Here is a 20,895-nt window from a genome sequence, read left to right as displayed (position 1 = left end):
CGCACTACGCCACTCCACACTGTCACTCCACTCACCACCAATCCACACTACTGCACTCTAGTCTGCAAAGCTCCACACTGCACATCTCCGCACTACACCACTACACACTGTCACTCCACTCACCACCAATCCACACTACTGCACTCCAGTCTGCAAAGCTCCACTCTGTACATCTCCGCACTACGCCACTCCACACTGTCACTCCACTCAACTGTCCACCAATCCACACTAACGCACTCCACACTGCACATCTCCGCACTACGCCACTCCACACTGTCACTCCATTCACCACCAATCCACACTACTGCACTCCAGTCTGCAAAGCTCCACTCTGTACATCTCCGCACTACGCCACTCCACACTGTCACTCCACTCAACTGTCCACCAATCCACACTAACGCACTCCACACTGCACATCTCCGCACTACGCCACTCCACACTGTCACTCCATTCACCACCAATCCACACTACTGCACTCCAGTCTGCAAAGCTCCACTCTGCACATCTCCGCACTACACCACTACACACTGTCACTCCACTCACCACCAATCGACACTACTACACTCCAGTCTGCAAAGCTCCACTCTGTACATCTCCGCACTACGCCACTCCACACTGTCACTTCACTCAACTGTCCACCAATCCACACTAACGCACTCCACTCTGCACATCTCCGCACTACGCTACTCCACACTGTCACTCCACTCACCACCAATCCATACTACTGCACTCCAGTCTGCAAAGCTCCACTCTGCACATCTCCGCATTTCGCCACTCCGCACTGTCACTCCACTCTACTCACCACCAATCCACACTACCGCACTCCACTCTGCACATCTCCGCACTACGCCACTCCACACTGCGTCACTCAACTCTGCTCACCACCAATCCACACTATAGCACTCTACTCTGCACATCTCCGCACCACGCCACTACACACTGCGTCACTCAACTCTGCTCTCCAGCAAGCCACACTACTGCACTCCACTCTGCACATCTCCGCACTACGCCACTCCACACTGTATCACTCCACTCACCACCAATCCACACTACTCCACTCTACTCTGCAGAGCGCCACTCTGCACATCTCCGAACTACGCCACTCCACACTGTATCACTCCACTCACCACCAATCCACACTACTGCACTCCACTCTGCACATCTCCGCACTACGCCACTCACCACCAATCCACACTACTGCAGTCCACTCTGCACATCTCAGCACTACGCCACTCCACATTGTATCACTCCACTCAACTCTCCACCAATCCACACTAACGCACTCCACTCGGCACATCTCCTCACCACGCCACTACACACTGCGTCACTCAACTCTGTTCTCCACCAAGCCACACTATAGCATTCTACTCTGCACCTCTCCACTCAGCACTGCATCACTGCACGCTACTCTGCACCACTCCACTCTATGCCTCTCTACACCACTCTCTGCCAATACATCTACCCCACACTACTCTATTGTGCACCACTGCAGTTTACACCACTCCCCTCTGCGCCACTCTACTCTGCACTCTACACCAATGCACTCTACTCTGTACCACTCCACTCTATGCCTCTCTACTCTACACCAATTTCTGCCAATGCATCTATCCCACACTACTATATTGTGCACCACTGCACTCTTCTCCACTGCACTATGCGTCACTCTACTCTGCACTCTATGTCAGTGCACTCTATGCCAATCAACTCCCTGCTATTCTAATCTACTCTTCACCACTGCACTCTACTCTGCACCACTCCACTCTACGCCTCTCTACTCTACACCACTTTCTGCCAATACATTTACCCGACACTACTCTTTTGTGCACCACTGCAGTTTACACCACTCCACGCCACTCTACTCTGCACTCAACACCAATGCACTCTACTCTACACCACTCTACTCTATGTCAGTGCACTCTATGCCAATCCACTCCACGCAATTCTAATCTACCCTGTACCACTGCACTCTACTCTGCACCAGTCTACTCTATGCCTCTCTACTCTACACTACTCTCTGTCAATACATCTACCCCACACTACTCTTCGGTGCACGTTTACACCACTCCACGCCACTCTACTCTACACTCTACGCCAATGCACTGTACTCTGTACCACTCCACTCTGCCAGTGCACTCTATGCCAATCCACTCCATGCTATTTTAATGTACTCTGCACTACTCCACTCTACTCCTCTCTACTCTACACCACTTTCTGCCAGTGCATCTACCCCACACTACTCTATTGTGCACCACTCCACTCCGAGTGCACTCTATGCCAATCCACTCCACGCTATTCTAATCTACTCCGCACCAATGCACTCTATTCTGCACCACTCCACTCTATGTCAATGCACTCTATGCCAATCCACTCCACGCAATTCTAATCTACTCTACACCACTGCACTCTACGCCACTGTACCCTACCTGGCACTACTCTACTCTACTCTGAAACAATCTACTCTATGCATCCACACTTCACCACTGCACTCAAAGCCAACTCAGTTTATGCCATTTTACTCATTACACTCTTCTCTGGACCTCTCTACTCTGCACACCTGCACTCCATGCCAGTGCAGTCTATGCCACACTACTATACACAAGTGCACTTTACGGCAGTCTGTTCTGCAACACTGCGCTTTATGCCACTGCACTTTACTCTGCCCCACTCTACTCCGCGTCACTGCAGTCTGCCCTGCACCACTCCACTCCACACCACTCTACTCTACTCTGCACCACTGCACCTTACTCTGCCCCACTCTACTCTGCATCACTCTACTCCGCATCACTGCAGCCTGCACCACTCCACGCCGCTCTACTCTACTCTGCACCACTGCACTTTACTCTGCACCACTCTATTCTACTCCACTACATGCCACTCAGTACTCCATGCCACTCCAGTCTACGCCACTCGACTCTACAACACTCTACTCCAGTCTATGCCACTCCTCTCTATGACAATCTACGACAATCTACTGCGCTCTATGACACTCTACTCTACAACACTCTATGCAACACACTCTACCCCACTCGACTCTGTTCTAGACCACTCCAAGACACTCCATGCCACTCCACTCTACTCCTCTATGACACCCTACGCCACTCAACTGTGCTCCACTCTATTCCCTTCCTTTCACTCTATGGCATTCTACCCCCCCACCACGCTCCACAACACTTTACCCCACACCACTCTACGCCACTCCCTGACACTCCACTTAACTTTACGCCCCTGCACGACTCTCTAAGCCACTCCATAACACTTCACTTTACTCCACTTCATGCCACTCTCCTTTACCCCACTAAGTTTTAACCATGCTGAGCAGCAGCCATGCTGGTGTGCAGCATGGCTAAAACATATTGGCAAAGCCAATAGCTGTTGCATAGGATGCTTGTTTCATTTTACTATCAGCCATGCTGTCCAGCAGCTGCGCTGCTGTACACGGAGGTAAACGACATTGACAAAGCCAATAGCTTTGTCATAGGTGAGAGCTATTGACTTTGCCAATTCATTTTAGATTTCAAAACTGCCACCTTCAGTAGGAGATTGCAGTCCATCACGTGTTTCCATCAGCTGGGTACTGAGCATCCCTAGGGTATTTCTATCCAAATAACTGGGGAGCCACTGCAATGCCCCTGATGGATGCACCTTTCAGAGCGGCCACCAAGATGCCCTTTACAAATTGTATGTCATGATATGCAAGACTGAGAAAACGCTCACGGAATCGTACCGTGGAGGGGTGATTGAGCCAAGGCTGTGTGCTAAAGATAAAACAATCACACGCATAACCACCTTCTCTTCGATCTCTAACAATATTAAAAAGTCATCAATAGACACTGGAAGATCTTGAACACCAGAAAAATGTGATTGAAAAACCCTTTATTCCCCTTCAAATGAGGACGCATTCTAAGGGCCCGAAAAAAATTCCAGACAAACACACAACAAGCTGGGGCCTCCTCCCAGTTACAGGGCATTTTCCAGCTGTGCAGAGGCCCCCTGACGAGCACCAACAAGGACAGTAGACCCCGGAAGCTAAGACAGAGGGGCTGATTTAGAGTGTGGCAGATGGGTTACTCCATAACAAATGTGCTGGTTATCCCGGCTGCCATATTACAATGTCCATGGGATAAAATGGGATCGTAATACGGTGGACGGATATCTGTCATGTTTGTGACGGAGTAACGGCATCGGCCAAACTCTATATGAGGGTCGGAGTCTAGGAATATGAGCTATATTCTCATATTTGTCCATGTGGACTAAAATACATTGATCTGACAAAGATCAGGACCCGCACTGGGGAACACCTGAAATAAGATCTATTGTCCCCGAGCTTCAGCACGGATAGCCAACCGTTTTTTTGGAATCCCACAGGGCAGTGTTGGAAACAGTCTCGCCACCAGGGCTTCCAACATCAGATTACTAGGCAGATACAGAGATGGATCTAATGACTACAGACTCACAGGTTGGGACTAAATGATGAAATACTTTGGCTCCTCTATAAGCAATGCATCTTCTATCAACCCTGCTTGTTTCAAAGTTATATTCACAAAAAACTTATGAGACATCACAAACTTTGGACAGTGTCTCATAAAATATATATAAGTACGTTTTGTCTCTACTCTCATCATAGTCATTACAAGGAACATTGTGATCTGTGCCTCCCTGTCCGCGCAGTCCTCAGAATATTGTCATGGAGAAATATAGGATATTTGAGGCTAATTGTACCCTCTAATTTGGCTGGGAATGTCCTTCAGCATTTTACTACAGCCATTTTTTATTACAGTAATTATTAGCGATTTTGGTACTTGCCCTCCTGCCTGCAGAGTACTCATGAAGCCGATGTTTTTTTCCCGAGTGACATCCTGTCCCGGCCTGTTTGATATAGATTGATCAAATTTCCCATGATATCGCAGCGCTTTGGCGTAATGATGTAACATGATTGGTCTGCGCCATGCATTAGACGCAGCCAGCGCTCCCTCTTTAACTCTGTCCTCAGTTTTCACAATTTTCCATGCAGGACAGGAGTCCATGGGTTTAAGTCGAATAGTCAGGAGACTCTTGTGACAAAAAAAGTACGGTATTTTAGGGGTGAAACGTACCTGCAATTCCTTTTTGTGACAATGTTATCCACTGCCTCCACTGGAACCCTAGTTCTGCTCTATATACAAAGCATCTAATAATTTTGAGATGAAACTGATGATGTTCTAACCCTCCTATCGTTATGGGGTTCAGTGCCTCAGCGCGCCATGAGGTAGCCTGCAATTGTCTACTCAGTTATAACTGGACCTCAGTGCAGCGATGTCCCAGTAGATTTACATTCCATCCCTGGCTTGTATTACGCCTCCCTTTTGCTACACATACTTCCATACATATTTACTCTAAGTTCAAAGACAATGAGGACCATGGGCCGCATTTATGATTGCAACATTTTGCAAGTTCCTAATTGCAACTTTTTGCGACTCGCAATTAGGAACTCGCAAAATGTGATGGACAAGAGTGTGTTTAGCACTTTTAGCAATTCCCAAATGGGTCGCAAGGGACCTGCCTCATCAATAGTCATGACGCACTCGCAATTTGCGACCGATTGGGAATGGCCACACTCACAGGGATGGGGGCCTGCTGGGGTCAGCGGACCACCATGTCTGTGACTGCTTTTTAAATAAAGCTGATTTTGTTTGTAATGCAGCCCATTTTCCTTAAAGGAATACTGGATGCGTTACAAAAACAAAAATAAAAAAGTTGTATTTTCATTTTTTAAGAGTAGGCAGTGGGCCACTGACTGCTCTTACAAAATGTTGCCTTCCACATTCACAAAGGGGAAGGGGTCTCTTGGGGAGCCCTTCCCATTTGCAAATGGGTTATCACCTCCTTCACGGAGTCAGTTAAAGATGAATGTTTTGCGACCTTATTCCCGTTACTAAACATTCATACATGCCTATGAGACTCGCTATTAGGAAGGGACGCCCTTAACACGCCCCCTTCCTAATACCGACTCGCAAACCCTATTTTGCAATTTGGTAATTGGTTACCGAATCTCAAAATAGGGCTGGTACAAGGCAAAAGGCCATTCAGCATCCGCAAACGGCCCAATTTGCCATTTGCTAACGCTAAATACTTTTGTACATGTGGCCCCATGATTCGTTCATGTCACCCCAAGAATGGCAGAGCAATGTTCCTCAGTTAGCCACTTTCGAGAATATATCTTTGAATGACTCAGAAATTATCATTCAAAAAGCTAGATCGGGCTCCCCGTTGGACGTCTGTGCTCCTCATATCTTGATGCGAGCAGCTGACTCCCTAAACCCACAAATTGACTCTTTATCTAATCCATCCCTTGGCTCTGGATCAGTGCCGACAAGCTGGAAAAAGGCACTGGTGTTACCGCTTATTAAAAAAGTCAATCTTGAGCTACTAAATCTCGGTAATTACAGAGCATCTCTTTACTTTCTGCCTTAGGGAAGATGCTCGAGTCTTTGGTCAGTCATCAGATTACTAGGTTTATGGCAAACACTAATTTTGTGCACCCTTCGCAGTCCCGCTTTCTTGATGGTTTCAGTACAGAATCTGCACTTTTAGAGGTAATAGATTTAATCAAAACCATGCTTGATCTTGGAGAAAAACCTATGCTAGTACTGCTTGACGTATCTACCACTTTCGATACGGTGTCTCGTGACATCTTTCTACAGCGGTTGGAAAAAGCTTGTACAGTCTGCATTGTTTGGAACTGGATAAAATCCTTCTTCTCCGACAGAAAGCAAGCAGCATACTTACTGCACTACAATTTGGGATATATGGAAGTTAACTGCACGTTCCTCAAGGATCAGCCCTTAGTCCAACTTGATTTAAAATCTATATCCACCCCCACCCCCTGCTTGCATTGTACAATCCTGGGGCTTCAATGTTGTGTCTGATGCAGATGACACTCAGCTGATGCGCGCCTTCAGTCACCTGGATGACTACCACAGCCAACTTCAAGGGCCGCCTTCTGGCAGTAGCTGAGTAAATGCACAAAGGTTGCCTTTGCCTAAACTCAGATAAATCTGTGATTTTAGTATTTGGTACATCTCCAATTGCTATGATCAGAATTTGGCCAGCTGAGTTGGGAAAGCCTCCTGCCCCCACATCTGTGGCAAAAAGATGGGGGTAAAAGTAGATACGTCCCTTTCATACAAACCGCTGGCCACGTCTACCATTGTCTATGCTTTAATTACCTCAAGGATAGACTATACCAATGTCCTTCTCCTTGGGTCTCCACAAGAGCTGATCAACAGACTACAACAGGTACAGAACGCAGCGGCTCGACTGGTATTAAACATTCTAAAACGCAACTCTATTCAACAGGGTCTGAGAGCTGAACATTGGCTACCAATCAGCCAAAGAATACAATTTGAAGCCCTTATGACCACTCACAGGGCTGTACAAGAGATGCACACCCTACTTATGTTCACGATAAGATAAAAAAGTATTGCCCCTCCAGAACCCTGCACTCTGCAAGCCAAAATCTTTTGTGCATTCCTAGGGGCTGTGAAGCAAGAGCTGGAGGTAGATCCTTCACTTGTCTAGCCCCCAGTCTGTGGAACTCCCTTCCAGAACATCCAGTTGTACCTCTTCACGGTCAATCTTCAAGGCTCTCCTAAAGAGACAACTCTTTAAAGAAATATGACTCAGGCTCTCAGTTTAACTCTGAGACTCTACTTTCCAGTAGGGGACTCAGACTGTTGCTTTTCTTCATCAATTAGTGCCGGGAGGCCTGGTTGGGGCAGCTGTTGTGCTTCATAAATATGCCTCATTGATTGATTGATTCATTCATAGGACCTTGCAAGAGAGGAAGCAATAATACTTGTCAATCCCGTTACTAGTAACCACAAGTGAGGCACCAGTAACCCCATGCTTAAGATCCTAAATTTGTTTGCATAGACACTTAAAAAATGAAAACAAAGTGGACAAAAAGTTGAGGGTGACAGGCATTTCTGAACCATGGAAAAGTATAATGTGACCATGCTAGCAACATGCTTGCAAGATGCGAGGACCTGGAGAATAGGAACTGAAGAGAAGAAATCAGCCTATCAGGTCTCAGGGATCAATTGTGTGTAAGAATGGTTTATAGATGAGACGGTGTCTTGCAGACTTCTGTAGAAACCCTTGCCATCATTCGTAAAGGGCATTAGAGTCAGCCCAGAGTGCAGAAGACGAGGCAGTTACTTCATACACACACTGGACAAGCTGTACTCACTTGTGGTAACTAGAAAACCCTAACCCCCAGCGGCTGGGACAGATGTCTCAGTTTCACACGCTGAACCTCCGCCTGTTGATAAGTAGTGACTTACTATTCAACAGCATGGAGCTCTGATGGCAGACACGGGGAAAATGTATAACCTGGCCAGCTCATCTCTGAAGGGCTGTCAAAAGTGGCGTCCAAAGTTCTACCTTTTACTCACACGTCCACCAGGGTTTTCCAAGAATTTACTCATTGAGAACCTCAGCCCAAAAAAGAAGTCAGCCATTGGAAATACTTTCGTATCTGATCACACTGCTTCCCAGAGTGATGTAGAGACAGCCCCTAAGAGCATCTCACCAGAACCTGGAAGGTGGGCAAGAATCTTCTAAAGGACCCAGGGTTACTGGATGAAATAATAAAATACATGAGTTTATGAAAATATGTCAGAGGATGTGGTAGCCTCCATCACATGGGATACTTAAAGCAGTTGCGAGAGGCCAATTAAAGCTTTTGTAACAAGCCAAAAAAAGATACCGAAAAGGGCAGTTGAAGCTGACTCATTTTCGGTCTGGATAGAGAAGTCACATGTTCATAAATACACTCATCACACCTTGGTGTCACTTACAGGCATGGTCCCAATATCCTTGCACTCTAAGGGTTATGGATTCGGGCATCACAGCAATATTCACACGATCAGAGGGATGGTGGCAATTGGACTTAAGGAAACTGCTAGTGTCACCAAGTGGCCTAAAGAAACACATGGCATGGGCCCTCTTTAACAGGGGTTCTACCCAGGGCCTCATTACCAATGGCCTGCCGTTAAGTTCAACATTTATCGCACCTGATAAATAGCAATTCTATTGGGCAAGTTACTTACTGGGTGACCCCATTCTAAGTTTGTTGATGGAAAACATGCCGATTTTGATGCTTACTGCACCCAGGTCTGTATGTCACGGTTCATACCATGGTATTTTCTTCTGTTAAACTCCATTGGGTGTGACCTGCCAAAATGTAACGAAGGGTGAGGTATTTAATGCATCTGGTAATTACCGGGTGAGGTGAATTCTGTGCCTGCTGAGGTCTCTCCTGGGGTCTGGTCCCTTTGGTTCAGAGAGAGCTCTACTGGGGCGTGCACCCAGAAGCACAGAGGCTCAGTGGTGCACACTCCTGTAGCTAATGTGCCATCCGTGCCAGGGCCCTGATCTTTCATATCTCCCCGCGCACAGGTACGAGAGACAACAGGAGAAGATCGCAATGCTGGAACGTATCATCATCCACCCCAAGTACAACTGGAGGGAGAACCTGGACAGAGACATCGCCCTGATCCAGCTGAAGCGACCCATTGGCTTCACCAACTACATTCACCCGGTCTGCCTGCCCACCAAGGAAATCGTCCAGACGTGAGTACCACTCTGGTGGGGGTTGGGGGGGGATCACCTGGAGGGAAGGAACGTGAATACCCTAAATGTAACCAAGAGCAAGATGGATGGCCAACCTCAACCCAGCCTTCTAGGGCTACAGCCTCCGCCCGAGGGCCCTGCTGGTTTTACCCCATGATCGAGGGAAACCGAGATGTCAAAACTCTTAACAGTTCAAATCTAGAATTCTGCTCCTGTCCATGTTTGCGCCATTTTATGTCCAACAGCTCCAAGACAGCACTGGTTGGTATGAACTCTACTTACAATGAATCAAAACACTTTCAGAGCACGGTATGGCCAACATTGACACTGAGGAAGTCTTAGAAATTAGACAGGACACATCAGGCTTTCTTCTTTCAGTTCTGGGTGACCAAAGACCACTCTCCTTAGGCCCCCAACGTGTGGGATCACCTTTGTGAAAGAGGGGAGATCTGTCTGTTATGCCTCTGGACACAGCAGAGCTCTCCGAAGAGCCAGCAGTTCAGGTGTAGGTGCCATAGATTGAGGTCAAATTCTTCTGTGAGTGGCCAGTGGTTCAGGTGTAGTTGCCACATCATGAGCTCAGATGCTTCTTAGAGAGGCCAGGAAGGTTCAGGCGTAGTGCCACAGCGTGAGGTCAAATGCTTTTCAGATGGGCCAGTGGTTCAGGTGTAGGTGCCATGGCGTGAGGTCAGACGCTTCTGAGAGTGACAGGAAGGTTCAGGTGTGGGTGCCACGGTGTGATGTTAGATGCTTCTGAGAGTGGTCAGGAAGGTTCTGGTGTAGGTGCCAAGGCGTGAGGTCAGACGCTTCTGGGAGTGGCAGGAAGGTTCATATGTAGGTGCCAGGGTGTGAAGTCAGACGCTTCTGACAGTGACATGAAGGTTCAGGTGTAGGTGCCAAGGTGTGATGTTAGATGCTTCTGAGAGTGGTCAGGAAGGTTCAGGTGTAGGTTTCATGGCATGAGATCAGATGCTTCTGACATGGGTAGGAAGATTTTGATGTTGGTGCCACGGCCTGAGATCATATGCTTTTGCGTACCCAAAATTGAGCACCCCTCCCCCCCTGCAATCGACATGAAGGCCCCTCTCCAAATTACATCGAGGGGATATCCATCATTTTTGGGACAGAGTATATGCCAAGATTGTAATCAGGCCCTTATTAGTTCTTAATGGGGCATTGGTAACGTTTGGAGGGGGGCAGATATCCACTGCAAGGCTTGCATGTGCCAGCAGAAACATGCCCTTAAATGTCCTGGGCTAACTGTGGAGACAGAAAGACTCTGAATGCCACCAGGTCCAGAATGGTCCTTATGAAGGGAATTCTCAGCATGGGCATCAGGGGGGACTGTAAAGTGGAAGATCTGAGGGGTGATAGAAGGGCTACCGTTGTCTGAAGGTGGTAACTACAACAAGCCCACCTTCCTCAGCCAGGTCTCAAGGTACGGGACTACATATATTCCCGACCTTCGCAGTTGGGCTGCAACCACCGCCAACACCTATTTAAATACTCGAAGGGCAGAGGCGAGGCCAAAATGGCGAATTGGAAATGCCCCGAGCCTACCGCAAACCAAAGGTAGCGTCTGTAGGACTGCATGATGGGCACATGGACGTATGTGTCCTGCAAGCCCAAGAATGCCATCCAGTCCACCCGCATCCAGGGTGAAAAGGGCCTAAGTCAGAATCTTGAATTTGATACCCCACAGGAAGGTGTTCAGGGGGCAGAGATCTAAAATCGCCTTGAGTCCTGCATATTTTTTGGGCACCATGAAATAACGTGAGCAGCACTCCTCTCCTTTCTCCACCTCGGCGATCCGTTCTATGAGTGATCTGGCCTCCTGCAGACGGACTGTGACATGATGCTCTGAAAGTTGAACAAAAACAGGAGGGATGTGAGGCTGCAGGAAGTGATGGGCATGGCATAACCTCTCTGAACAAGCTGCTCGCCCACCCTCCTGTTGGCTGAACACTACTATAGGAGAATATAGCAGCTTGCACACATTCGTGGCGGACTAGGAAAAAGAGGAAGATTGCAGTCCCTGGTGATGTGCACACTCTCTGCCAGCACCATGTCCTCTTGAGCTCGGCAATGGATGTACTGGATGCTGTACCGGTTGCAAGGTAAGGCACCGCAAGTGTTCTCTGACCTTCTGGTACGGCAGGCGGAACTGATGAGCTGAAGAGGTCTGACCCAAGGAGCGTCTTTGAAGCATTCCAACACAGAATCAGCCTTTTCACCCAAAAGTCTGGAGCCATCCAAAGGCATGTTCTTCAGGGATCCCTGCATGTGACCAGAGAACCCTGTGGCGTGCATGGAGGCATAGTACCAGATCACCACCACCCTGCTGTGCGTGGCACGTCTGACGCAACCCATGGTGGCTAAACCACCTCTCAAGATCGATCTACCTGCACCTTGTCCGTCTTGCACAGCTTGAGCAAAGGTGTTTCGAAATTTATCATGGATGGCCAGCAAGATCTCTCTGAGCATGTGAACATCATCCCAGCAGGCAAACAGCGTTCAGAGACTAAGGCCAAGCTGACGGACAAAAGACTCTTTAACCAAACGTGGTGATGCCCTTTGATTCCACGTCTGGACGAGCAGCAAGGAATGCGCTTGGATTCACTTTTCTAGGAGATGCCTAACCTGCCAGGGTCTCTGGAGTCAGGTGCTGGCACAGAGAGGCCGGTTCATCAGGTAATGCTTATGACACCTAGGCAGACGGTGACTTCCAGACAGGGCTGAACATCGCTAACACCAGGTCGCCATCAAAGTTTCCACCAAAGCTTTGTTGAAGGGCATCCGGGCTTGAGGTCACAGGCCCGGGCTGTAATGTTCCTGCAAAATGTTTGCCTTGGTTTCCACTATGAGCAGTTGTAAGCCTGGCACATCTGCTGCTTGTTGGACTACTACTGTGAAAGAGGCCTTCTCCTCCGAGGGGGAGCCCAGTGGGAGCCCTTCTCTGTCCCAGAAGAAGTCTCGAGGCTTTCTGCAGATCTAGGGAAAGGCCAGCGTACGTGTAGTGGGAGGGAAGTTATGCACCTTCTCATCATCGTTTTTGTCGGGTGAGACATTCTGAAGCCCTTGAACAGAAACAGATTCCAATCCAAACAAGGCTTTCAGCCTCTACCAGTACTGGTGGCGAGGTGTAGGGAGAGCAACCCCCAAAGTTGGGGGCTGCGCCCTGGTGGTCTCATAATGAGACATAGGTTTGGCGCAGGCTGACTCTCTTGGGCATCAGGACTAGATCTTGGACTGGTCCTGCTTGAATGGGACTCAGTGCTGTGGTGGCTGGCGTGACTCAGAATTCCATCGCCAAGCAAGGAACCCTGCAAAGGCACCACCCTGTCATCAGTTGCCGTGTCTACCATCCCATGGTTGGGAAGATGTGTACGTCCAAGTGTTATATTGTGGTTGGCAACATGCACTCTGAAAAGCTGATTCACATCTGACAGCTAGGCGCAGAAAGGTTCACTGTCAGGCTTGGCCGACCAGATGGCTGTCTTCTTGCCTCTCTCCTCCTCTTCCAGTTCCATCCTCCTCACCCTACTGTCATTGGCTGACGCATTTCTCATCCGAGTGCTGCCCCACCTGCTGCACTCCTCCTTTGTTCACTGATCTCTCCTCGTCAGCCTGTCATCAGCTGCCTCCTCTGCCATCCACGCGCTGCCCTGTCCGTCCCATTATCTCTCGGTCACTGTTGACTCTTCTGGGTCTGAGCTGGGCACTGGGACCGGACCCAGCGCTGGCGCTGCTAGAATCTGGGTCCATGTGGCAGACGCCAATGAGGACTGTGGCACCGGAGGGCAGGCATAAATCTGTGCCAGCAGGTAACTGGGGAAAGACACCCTGAGGGGCATTTGGCACTGGAGCCAAAACTGGCATTAGAAGTCCAAGTGGGGTCCCTGTAGCTGTGTCAGGACAGAAGGTGGTCCTGGACAGTTGAGCATGGCTTCCCTGAAGGCCGCTATCTGCTACAGGGTTGACAATAGCCCAGTGAACTTAGGGTGTGCCGCGACCAGCCTCGAAAGAGGCTCAGAGGCGAAGATAGTGCTCCCTTCAGACCCTAAGTGTGTCAACTGTGCAGAGTGCCCTTGGTATAGGAACGGCGAGATACAGATGACTCTCACCTGGACTTCATGTGTTGGTGGTGCAATTTGTCCTTCTCGTTTCTGACGATGGAGGCTTGCAGGGGGACCGTGATCAGCAGCAGAAAAGGGTTCTCAACAAGGAGCAGGACGCTTGGAGTGTGACCTACCTCTATTTTTGTGCTCTGCGTGACGCGTAAACTCTCTCTTTTGTGTTCTGTGACCCACAGTTTGCCTCCCCTTCTTCTTAGCCTTTGAGGGTATCAGTGAGCATTTATTGTACGACTTCAAATCATGCCTAAACCTCACAGGCAGACATCATGTGGATCCGTAACTGACTTCTGCTTCCTGCAGTTGCAGCAGTTTGAAGCCTGTTGTCTTCAGAGAAGGAGGTTCCTCTGGCAGACTGTTACAAAGAAGGACTTGGTGTTGAAAAACCACAAGCTAGGAGCAGAGCTCTGAATCCGCATCAAAGGTTGCAGATAGAAAGGAACTGATGTCAGCACACGAGCGATGCCTATATCCGGCTCCCTGCCATCCCTTCTCGAGATGAGGTGAGGTCGCCAGGGAGTCCGACAGAGCCATTTGCCAGTGTGCAGGATCAGTTGCTGTGAACAATTGTGGATCCATTCAGACCCCCGGGGATATCAAAAGGTGAGGAATCTCATCAGAAGACATAGCATCTCCCGAGAAATACTAAATGGAAGTAATTTTTTCTTCTGATGAATACATTTTGCCAGAGATTAGTCACCTTGTGAATGATTCCCAAAGTAGTACCCTCCGGGAGGAGGGACTGAGTAGTGCTGAGTATCCAAAGGAGTCATGCAACACAGTTCTGGCAAAGAATCTGGTGTGCCTATTTAGCGTAGGTATGCCAAGATGACCATGTTGTTGCCCGGCAGTTGCCAACCTTTGGAATGCCTCTGCTGAAAGCCATGCCAGCTTCGGTCTCTTTGTTGGCCAAGGTGCAGTAAATCTTAATGCAAAGGGTTGACCAATGTCACGTGGTACATACCAAACCCTCCTTGCCCACTCTGGGGCAATCGGCGATGCTCATGCATCTTTTGCTCCACTCACAACAGACGTGCAACCGGTGAGCTTGAGTAAAGTGGGCTCAGTGACCAGCTGAACCTGAAGGCATCCCCCAGGTAACGATTAGGAGGGAAGTGCATGCCTCTGCATTCACGGCACCAGAAGGAGTGGCGCCTTATAAGTGCCTAAGGTCCTACTAGGGGTGTGTTTTGGCTCAACTCGGTTGAGACTGAGGACTGCTTTATTTGTACTCTGTGTTCCCAGATATCTAAAAGCCCTGGTTTTTCAGCTCGAGAAGAGCCCTGGGAGATCACTCACTGCTCTGTTTTAACGGCTACAGATGGAAATAATAAAGAGGTATCTCAGTTAAATCCGACTATAAGTCACACTGAACTGGTCCATTTCTTAGTGGTGTGTTAGTTGTCCCGCTGGCTCCAAGGTACCCAAGGGCGTTGCCAGAGTGCAGTGAAGTCGTGGTCCGGGTGTCGCACCGCTAGCCCCTGACCTGTCAGCACCTTCCCTAGTTTGTTGGCTGAGGCCACTCTAGATACATGGGTGACAGCCGTCACCACGTCTAGTGCCAACACCTAAATCACACTGGTCAGAATAGCACAATTAGTGACACCGGTGCAAATCAATTAGGTTATCATAACTGTACTAAGGCATCCTTGACCTTTGTAGTAATTATGTCCAAACAGTTGTATCAAAACCTTTCCATCACCCCTCAAAGATTTTCATTTACACTGGAGGTCTCTCCCGTAATAGTTACCACTAGTCTAAGGTTATGTTTTGTGTGTCTCCTGTGTGGCATGAATCCACATTGATCTTGGTGGATTACTGTTTCCACCCTTTACAATCTCAAGGCAAGTGTTTTGCTGCATATTTTTTTGCAACACCTAAAAATGACATTGGTTTGCACATTTTGCCAGTCGGGGTATCTTTCTCAAGTTTAAGGATCATACATCAGTTCAGGGAACCTGCCCAGTTCCTTGGCCTCCTGTAACGTCTGCTCACAAGCAGTATGATATCCTGCTGGAAGGTCAAGTTCTGGGTATTCTTAACAATACCAACTTTGGACAGTTCACTCTGGAGCAAGAACCTTTGCTCATGTGAGAATGTTGGGAGCTAGCAGTCTTCAAACATGCCATATCAGGGACAAGCCCCGGACTGTGGGCTTGTAAATGATTCTATTAAGTAGCCACAGAAAATAGCATGAATTACTTTTTGAACGTGAAAGTGCATGGATTCTAATAATTTGCAGCTCTAAGGATGGTTGGGATAAGCTTGTATTTTATGTACTCTTGCCAGTAATCTTCCAGATGTTTCCCCTTCCATGTGTAGCAGCTACACATGTTGTTCTCTGATGTCTCTCTAAATCACACCGTAGCCTACCAGCTTATCTTTCTTTCCTGCACGGGTTCTAGATGTGCCAGTACACCTGGCATCATGTTCTCTAACTGCATGCTCAAAGCCAAAGTTTGATGTCCTTTCCTAGTCGTCAACGCATACCTGTCTGCTAGTCAACATATACCTGTCTGCTTGGAGTAAACGTATATCTGCTAGTCAACGTATACCTGTCTGCTAGGAGTAAACGTATACCTATCTGCTAGTCATGAACATACACCAATCTGCTAGTTGTGAACGTATACATCTCTGATAGTCATGAACGTATACCTGCCTGGTACTGGCGAACCTTTACCTGTCTGCTAGTTGTGAACATATACATGCCTTATTGTCATGAATGTATACCTATCTGCTAGTCTTCAACATATACCTGTCTGCTAATCACAAACGTATACCCGGCTCTTAGTCATGAACGTATACCTGCCTGGTACTCGTGAACCTATACCTGTCTGATAGTCGTGAGCATATACCGCTCTGCTCGTCGTGAATGTATACCTGTTTTCCATTGGTGCAGCCCTAAAATTCATTTTAATGGCTTCCCACCTATTTACTCTTTTGTTCTATTTATTTCAAAATATTGAAACATTGCCTGTTCCCTCAATAGTAACTCGCTAGTTAAGGTTATCAAAATGATAAGAGGTTATTTGTTAAGGCATAGCCATTATAAGAGGTTATTTGATGGGACATAGCCATTATAAGAGGTTATTTTAGCCATTATAAGAGGTTATTTGATGGGACATAGCCATTATAAGAGGTTATTTGATGGGACAAAGTAATTATAAGAGATTATTTGATGGGACATAGCCATTATAAGAGGTTATTTGATGGGGCATAGCCATTATAGCTTATTTGATGAGCTGCATCCATTATAAGAGGTTATTTGATGGGACATAGCCATTATACGAGGTTATTTGATAGGACATAGCCATTCTAAGAGGTTATTTGATGGGACATAGCCATTATAAGAGATTATTTGATGGGACATAGCCATTATAAGAGGTTATTTGATGGAGCATAGCCATTATAAGAGGTTATTTGATGGGGCATAGCCATTATAGCTTATTTGATGAGCTGCATCCATTATAAGAGGTTATTTGATGGGACATAGCCATTATAAGAGGTTATTTAATGGGGCATAGCCATTATAAGAGGTTATTTGATGAGCCATATCCATTATAAGAGGTTATTTGATGGGACATAGCAATTATAATTGTTTATTCGATGGGCCATAGCCATTTTAAAAGGTTATTTGATGGGACAAAGCCATTATAAGATGTTATTTGATGGGGCGTAGCCATTATAAAGTTTATTTGATGGGACATAGATGTTTTTTTGATGGGGCATAGCCATTATAAGAAGTTATTTGAGGGAGGGTATATCCATTATGAGATGTTGATGGGACATAGCCATTATAAGAGGTTATTTGATGGGACATAGCCGTTATAAGAAGTTATTTGATGGGGTATAGCCATTTAAAGAAATTATTTGATGGGATATAGCCATTATAAGAGGTTATTTGATGGGGCATAGCCATTATAAGCAGTTATTTGATGGGGCATAGCCATTATAAGCAGTTATTGGATGGGGCATAGCCATTATAAGATGTTATTTGATGGGGCATAGCCATTATAAGAGGTTATTTGATGGGGCATAGCCATTATAAGAGGTTATTTGATGGGACGTAGCCATTCTAAGAGGTTATTTGATGGGACGTAGCCATTCTAAGAGGTTATTTAATGGAACATAGAACTTATAATAGGCTATTTGATGGGACATAGCCATTATAAGAGATTATTTGATGGGTACCTCTAGCCGCTGTTTCCTCACCTTGTGAATCAATATCAAAGCAATATCCCCACTGAGAAAATGCGTCTAACGAGTGGACTTTACAACTCAAGTACAGAGTGATTAAAGTTACCCTCTGTGTGGACCCAAGCATTACCACAGCAGTGCTTTGTGAAAATATGGATGGTTGCCGATGTGGCAGGCTGGCAGATGTCTAAAACAGGAACACCCCAAGTCAAGGCTGTTGTGTTGGCTTTTGATCTGGTAGAACGCGCACAAAGGTCCTCTGGAGTATCCTTTCTGGCCAAGGCATAAGATGGTTTGATGCAAAGGACAATCCATCTCAATAAAGTTTGTTTATGAACTGCCTTTCCTTTCTTTGTACCAGCAAATCCAGCAAAGATCTGATCACCCACTTGGAACCAAACTGCATAGCCTCTCCTCTTCCTTAGAGGATATACTGGAGAGAAGAAAGCAGAGAGCATACGGAAGCTGGGCTGCAACATCTACAGGTCTCTGACACGCCATGCGGAAGGGGTTGCAGTGAGAGGCAGTGCTCAGAGTTAGAACCCTCTACGTACAGCTATGCAGTGGCTCAAAAGGGTAAATTGAGGTCCCAATGAAGCATACCAAAGGTGGAATGGACACGCTTTTGAGAACTCATTCAAGCACATAAAATGGGTGATTTAAATTGAGCTGATAAGGCAACAAAGAAATGCCAAAGGGTCAAGAAGTAACCTATAACAATGCCCACAACATAGCCAAAACAAAGGGACCTCAGGCAACTTAGCCTGTGGAGGTTCAACCTGTTTCTCTTCACAGTATGAGATGAATGAGGACCAACAGCCTAATCACAGCAACCTTGTGGAGCAGTAGCAAGCACCGCCACCTCCGATAGAAGATCAAAACCTCTCAGCTGTTTTTGCTCAAATTCCACACATGGAAGTGTAGATTGTAGAGCTCGGGATGCATTATTCTTCCCTGTTATTGAGACAGCAGATCCTCCCAAACAGATAGCCAAAAAAGAGGTCAGATGCTAGGGTTAGCAGTTCGGAATACTAGATTCCCATAGCCCAATATAAGGCCCCCAGAATCAGCTGTGTTGGGTCCCGCTTGGTTTTCTTCAGGAGTCACTGGATTAGCGGCAGAGGGAGAACTGTATCTCGGAGGCTAGAACGCCACCAAGGGCGTAACTCATCTTCTAGACACCCACAAGGACGAAACTCTAGAGCACATATGGATATAGTGCGTTTGCAGGTATTGAACAGATCTACAGAAAGCACGCCATAATGGGAAAAAGTAGCCTGCTGCTGCCGGGTGATCCGCACTGACACTTGGGATCGGCAATCTGCACCGGCTGCGTTCATCTGCTGTGATGTGGAGGGACCGCCAGGGAACTCGCCATCAGGAAGATGCTGTGGATTTCCAGCCACAGACTCAGAGCCTCTAGACAGGGCACAGAGCCCAACTCTGCCAAGCTTGCTGCAGTACCAGATGGGGACCTTGTTGTCTGTCAGCACCTGGAACGACCTACCCTTGATGGAAAGCAGAAGAGTAGCTCTCCTGTGAAATGTAGGGATCATACCTTGAATCTCCCAGACTCTTTGTGGCAGTAGAAAAACCTTCAAGGCAACGAAATCTAGAATTGGCCCAATAAGCAGGAGCCTCTGATAACGTTGAAGATGAGACTTGGGCTCACCGATAGTAAATCCCAGAGGAGACATTAACAACATCGCTGTCTGGAGGTGTTCTGAGATGTGCTTCAGTGTGCCCGCAAACAAAGGCCAGTCATCGATGTACCGGACTACATAGGTCCCCAACCTGTGAAGATGCTCTGCAACCTCCAACATGACCTTGTACAGACCTAAAGGGCCAATGTGAGATCCAAGGGCAGGATGGTGAATTGGAGGTAGTCCGACCCCAGTACAAAGCAAAGATACGTTCCCTTGAGACTGTGGGGTCATCAAATGGAAGTACAAGTCCTGAAGGTCCAGGGACAGATCCAGTCCATGGGGTCCAACGATCGCAGAACCTGAGCCTCTTCATTTTGAGCTTCTGTTTCTTGAGGAAAAAAGTCAGTACTCTCAGGTCCAAAATCAGCCTCAGTTCCTATCCTTCTTGGGGAACATGAAGTATCTGGAATAGCAACCCAAGCCTCTCAGCGTGTTGGGTACGAGTTTGATTGTTAGTGAAATCACAACTTTGGAAAGAAGAACAGCGTGATCCACTCACCTCTAAACAAAAATGAGAGGAACATGAAGGGAAAGTGCACAGAATGGATGCTGTTGCTGACCACGTTGCATACAGCAGATCTTGTCCCTGGAGCAATAAAAAGATTGAATGATTGTTGAAAGGGCAACTATCGATGGGAAGAGCCCTCAAGTATCCCTGACACTTCCAGTACTGGTGATGGGATTGGTGGCTCGGTGACAAGTCATACCTCTTCTACTCTTGAAAAGCTCCAGTGCTGCATTTTCTCTGTTGCCAAACAATTTAGACCCATCAAAGGTAATATCCACAAGCAAGGCTAGGACGTCTCCAGAAAGCCCTGCAGCGTGCACCCAACCACACTGATGCCATAGCCCCTGGCAAGAGAGTCCATGGTTTCCAGGCTAGATCTTAAAATATACTTCACCGCACCCAGCAATCCTGTACTGTCTTGGTAAAGGAATTTCAGAACTTCTCAGGCAAATGAGACAAACCCTTATTCGCTGTGTCCTAAGAGGCATGAGTGCAGAGAGACAGGAGACAAAATGCATTTAGAGTGAAAGTCTAGGCTAGATGATGAAGACTCGTGCCATTGCTGTTTATTATTTTCAATTTTCTGTCGAATGGAATAGTATGGACACATTTTGAATTGCCTTTGCTTGTCAAAACCTATACTTATGGGTGTCAGGAATAGGATCCTGTGTAAGGAAAACTGGGTCAACTGGTACAGGTCTGTGTCATCTTACGATGGGGCGTTGAGCAGGGCTTCAAC

General features: G+C 47.4%; 1 protein-coding gene across 3 annotated transcripts in view; it reads left to right on the top strand.

Annotated features, from left to right (window-relative positions):
- Positions 1-20,895, top strand: part of F2 (coagulation factor II, thrombin) — a 162,204-nt gene that overhangs the window by 105,441 nt on the left and 35,868 nt on the right. For all 3 annotated transcript variants that reach the window (XM_069221692.1, XM_069221694.1, XM_069221695.1), the window contains exon 11: positions 9,439-9,612. In XM_069221692.1, the coding sequence (XP_069077793.1) occupies positions 9,439-9,612 (174 nt within the window). The remainder of the gene's footprint in view (positions 1-9,438; positions 9,613-20,895) is intronic.

Source organism: Pleurodeles waltl, chromosome 3_1, assembly GCF_031143425.1.
Source record: "Pleurodeles waltl isolate 20211129_DDA chromosome 3_1, aPleWal1.hap1.20221129, whole genome shotgun sequence".
NCBI classification, from domain to species: Eukaryota; Metazoa; Chordata; class Amphibia; order Caudata; family Salamandridae; genus Pleurodeles; species Pleurodeles waltl.
Note: the sequence above shows the minus strand (reverse complement) of the source record. Positions and strands in the feature narration are given on the sequence as shown.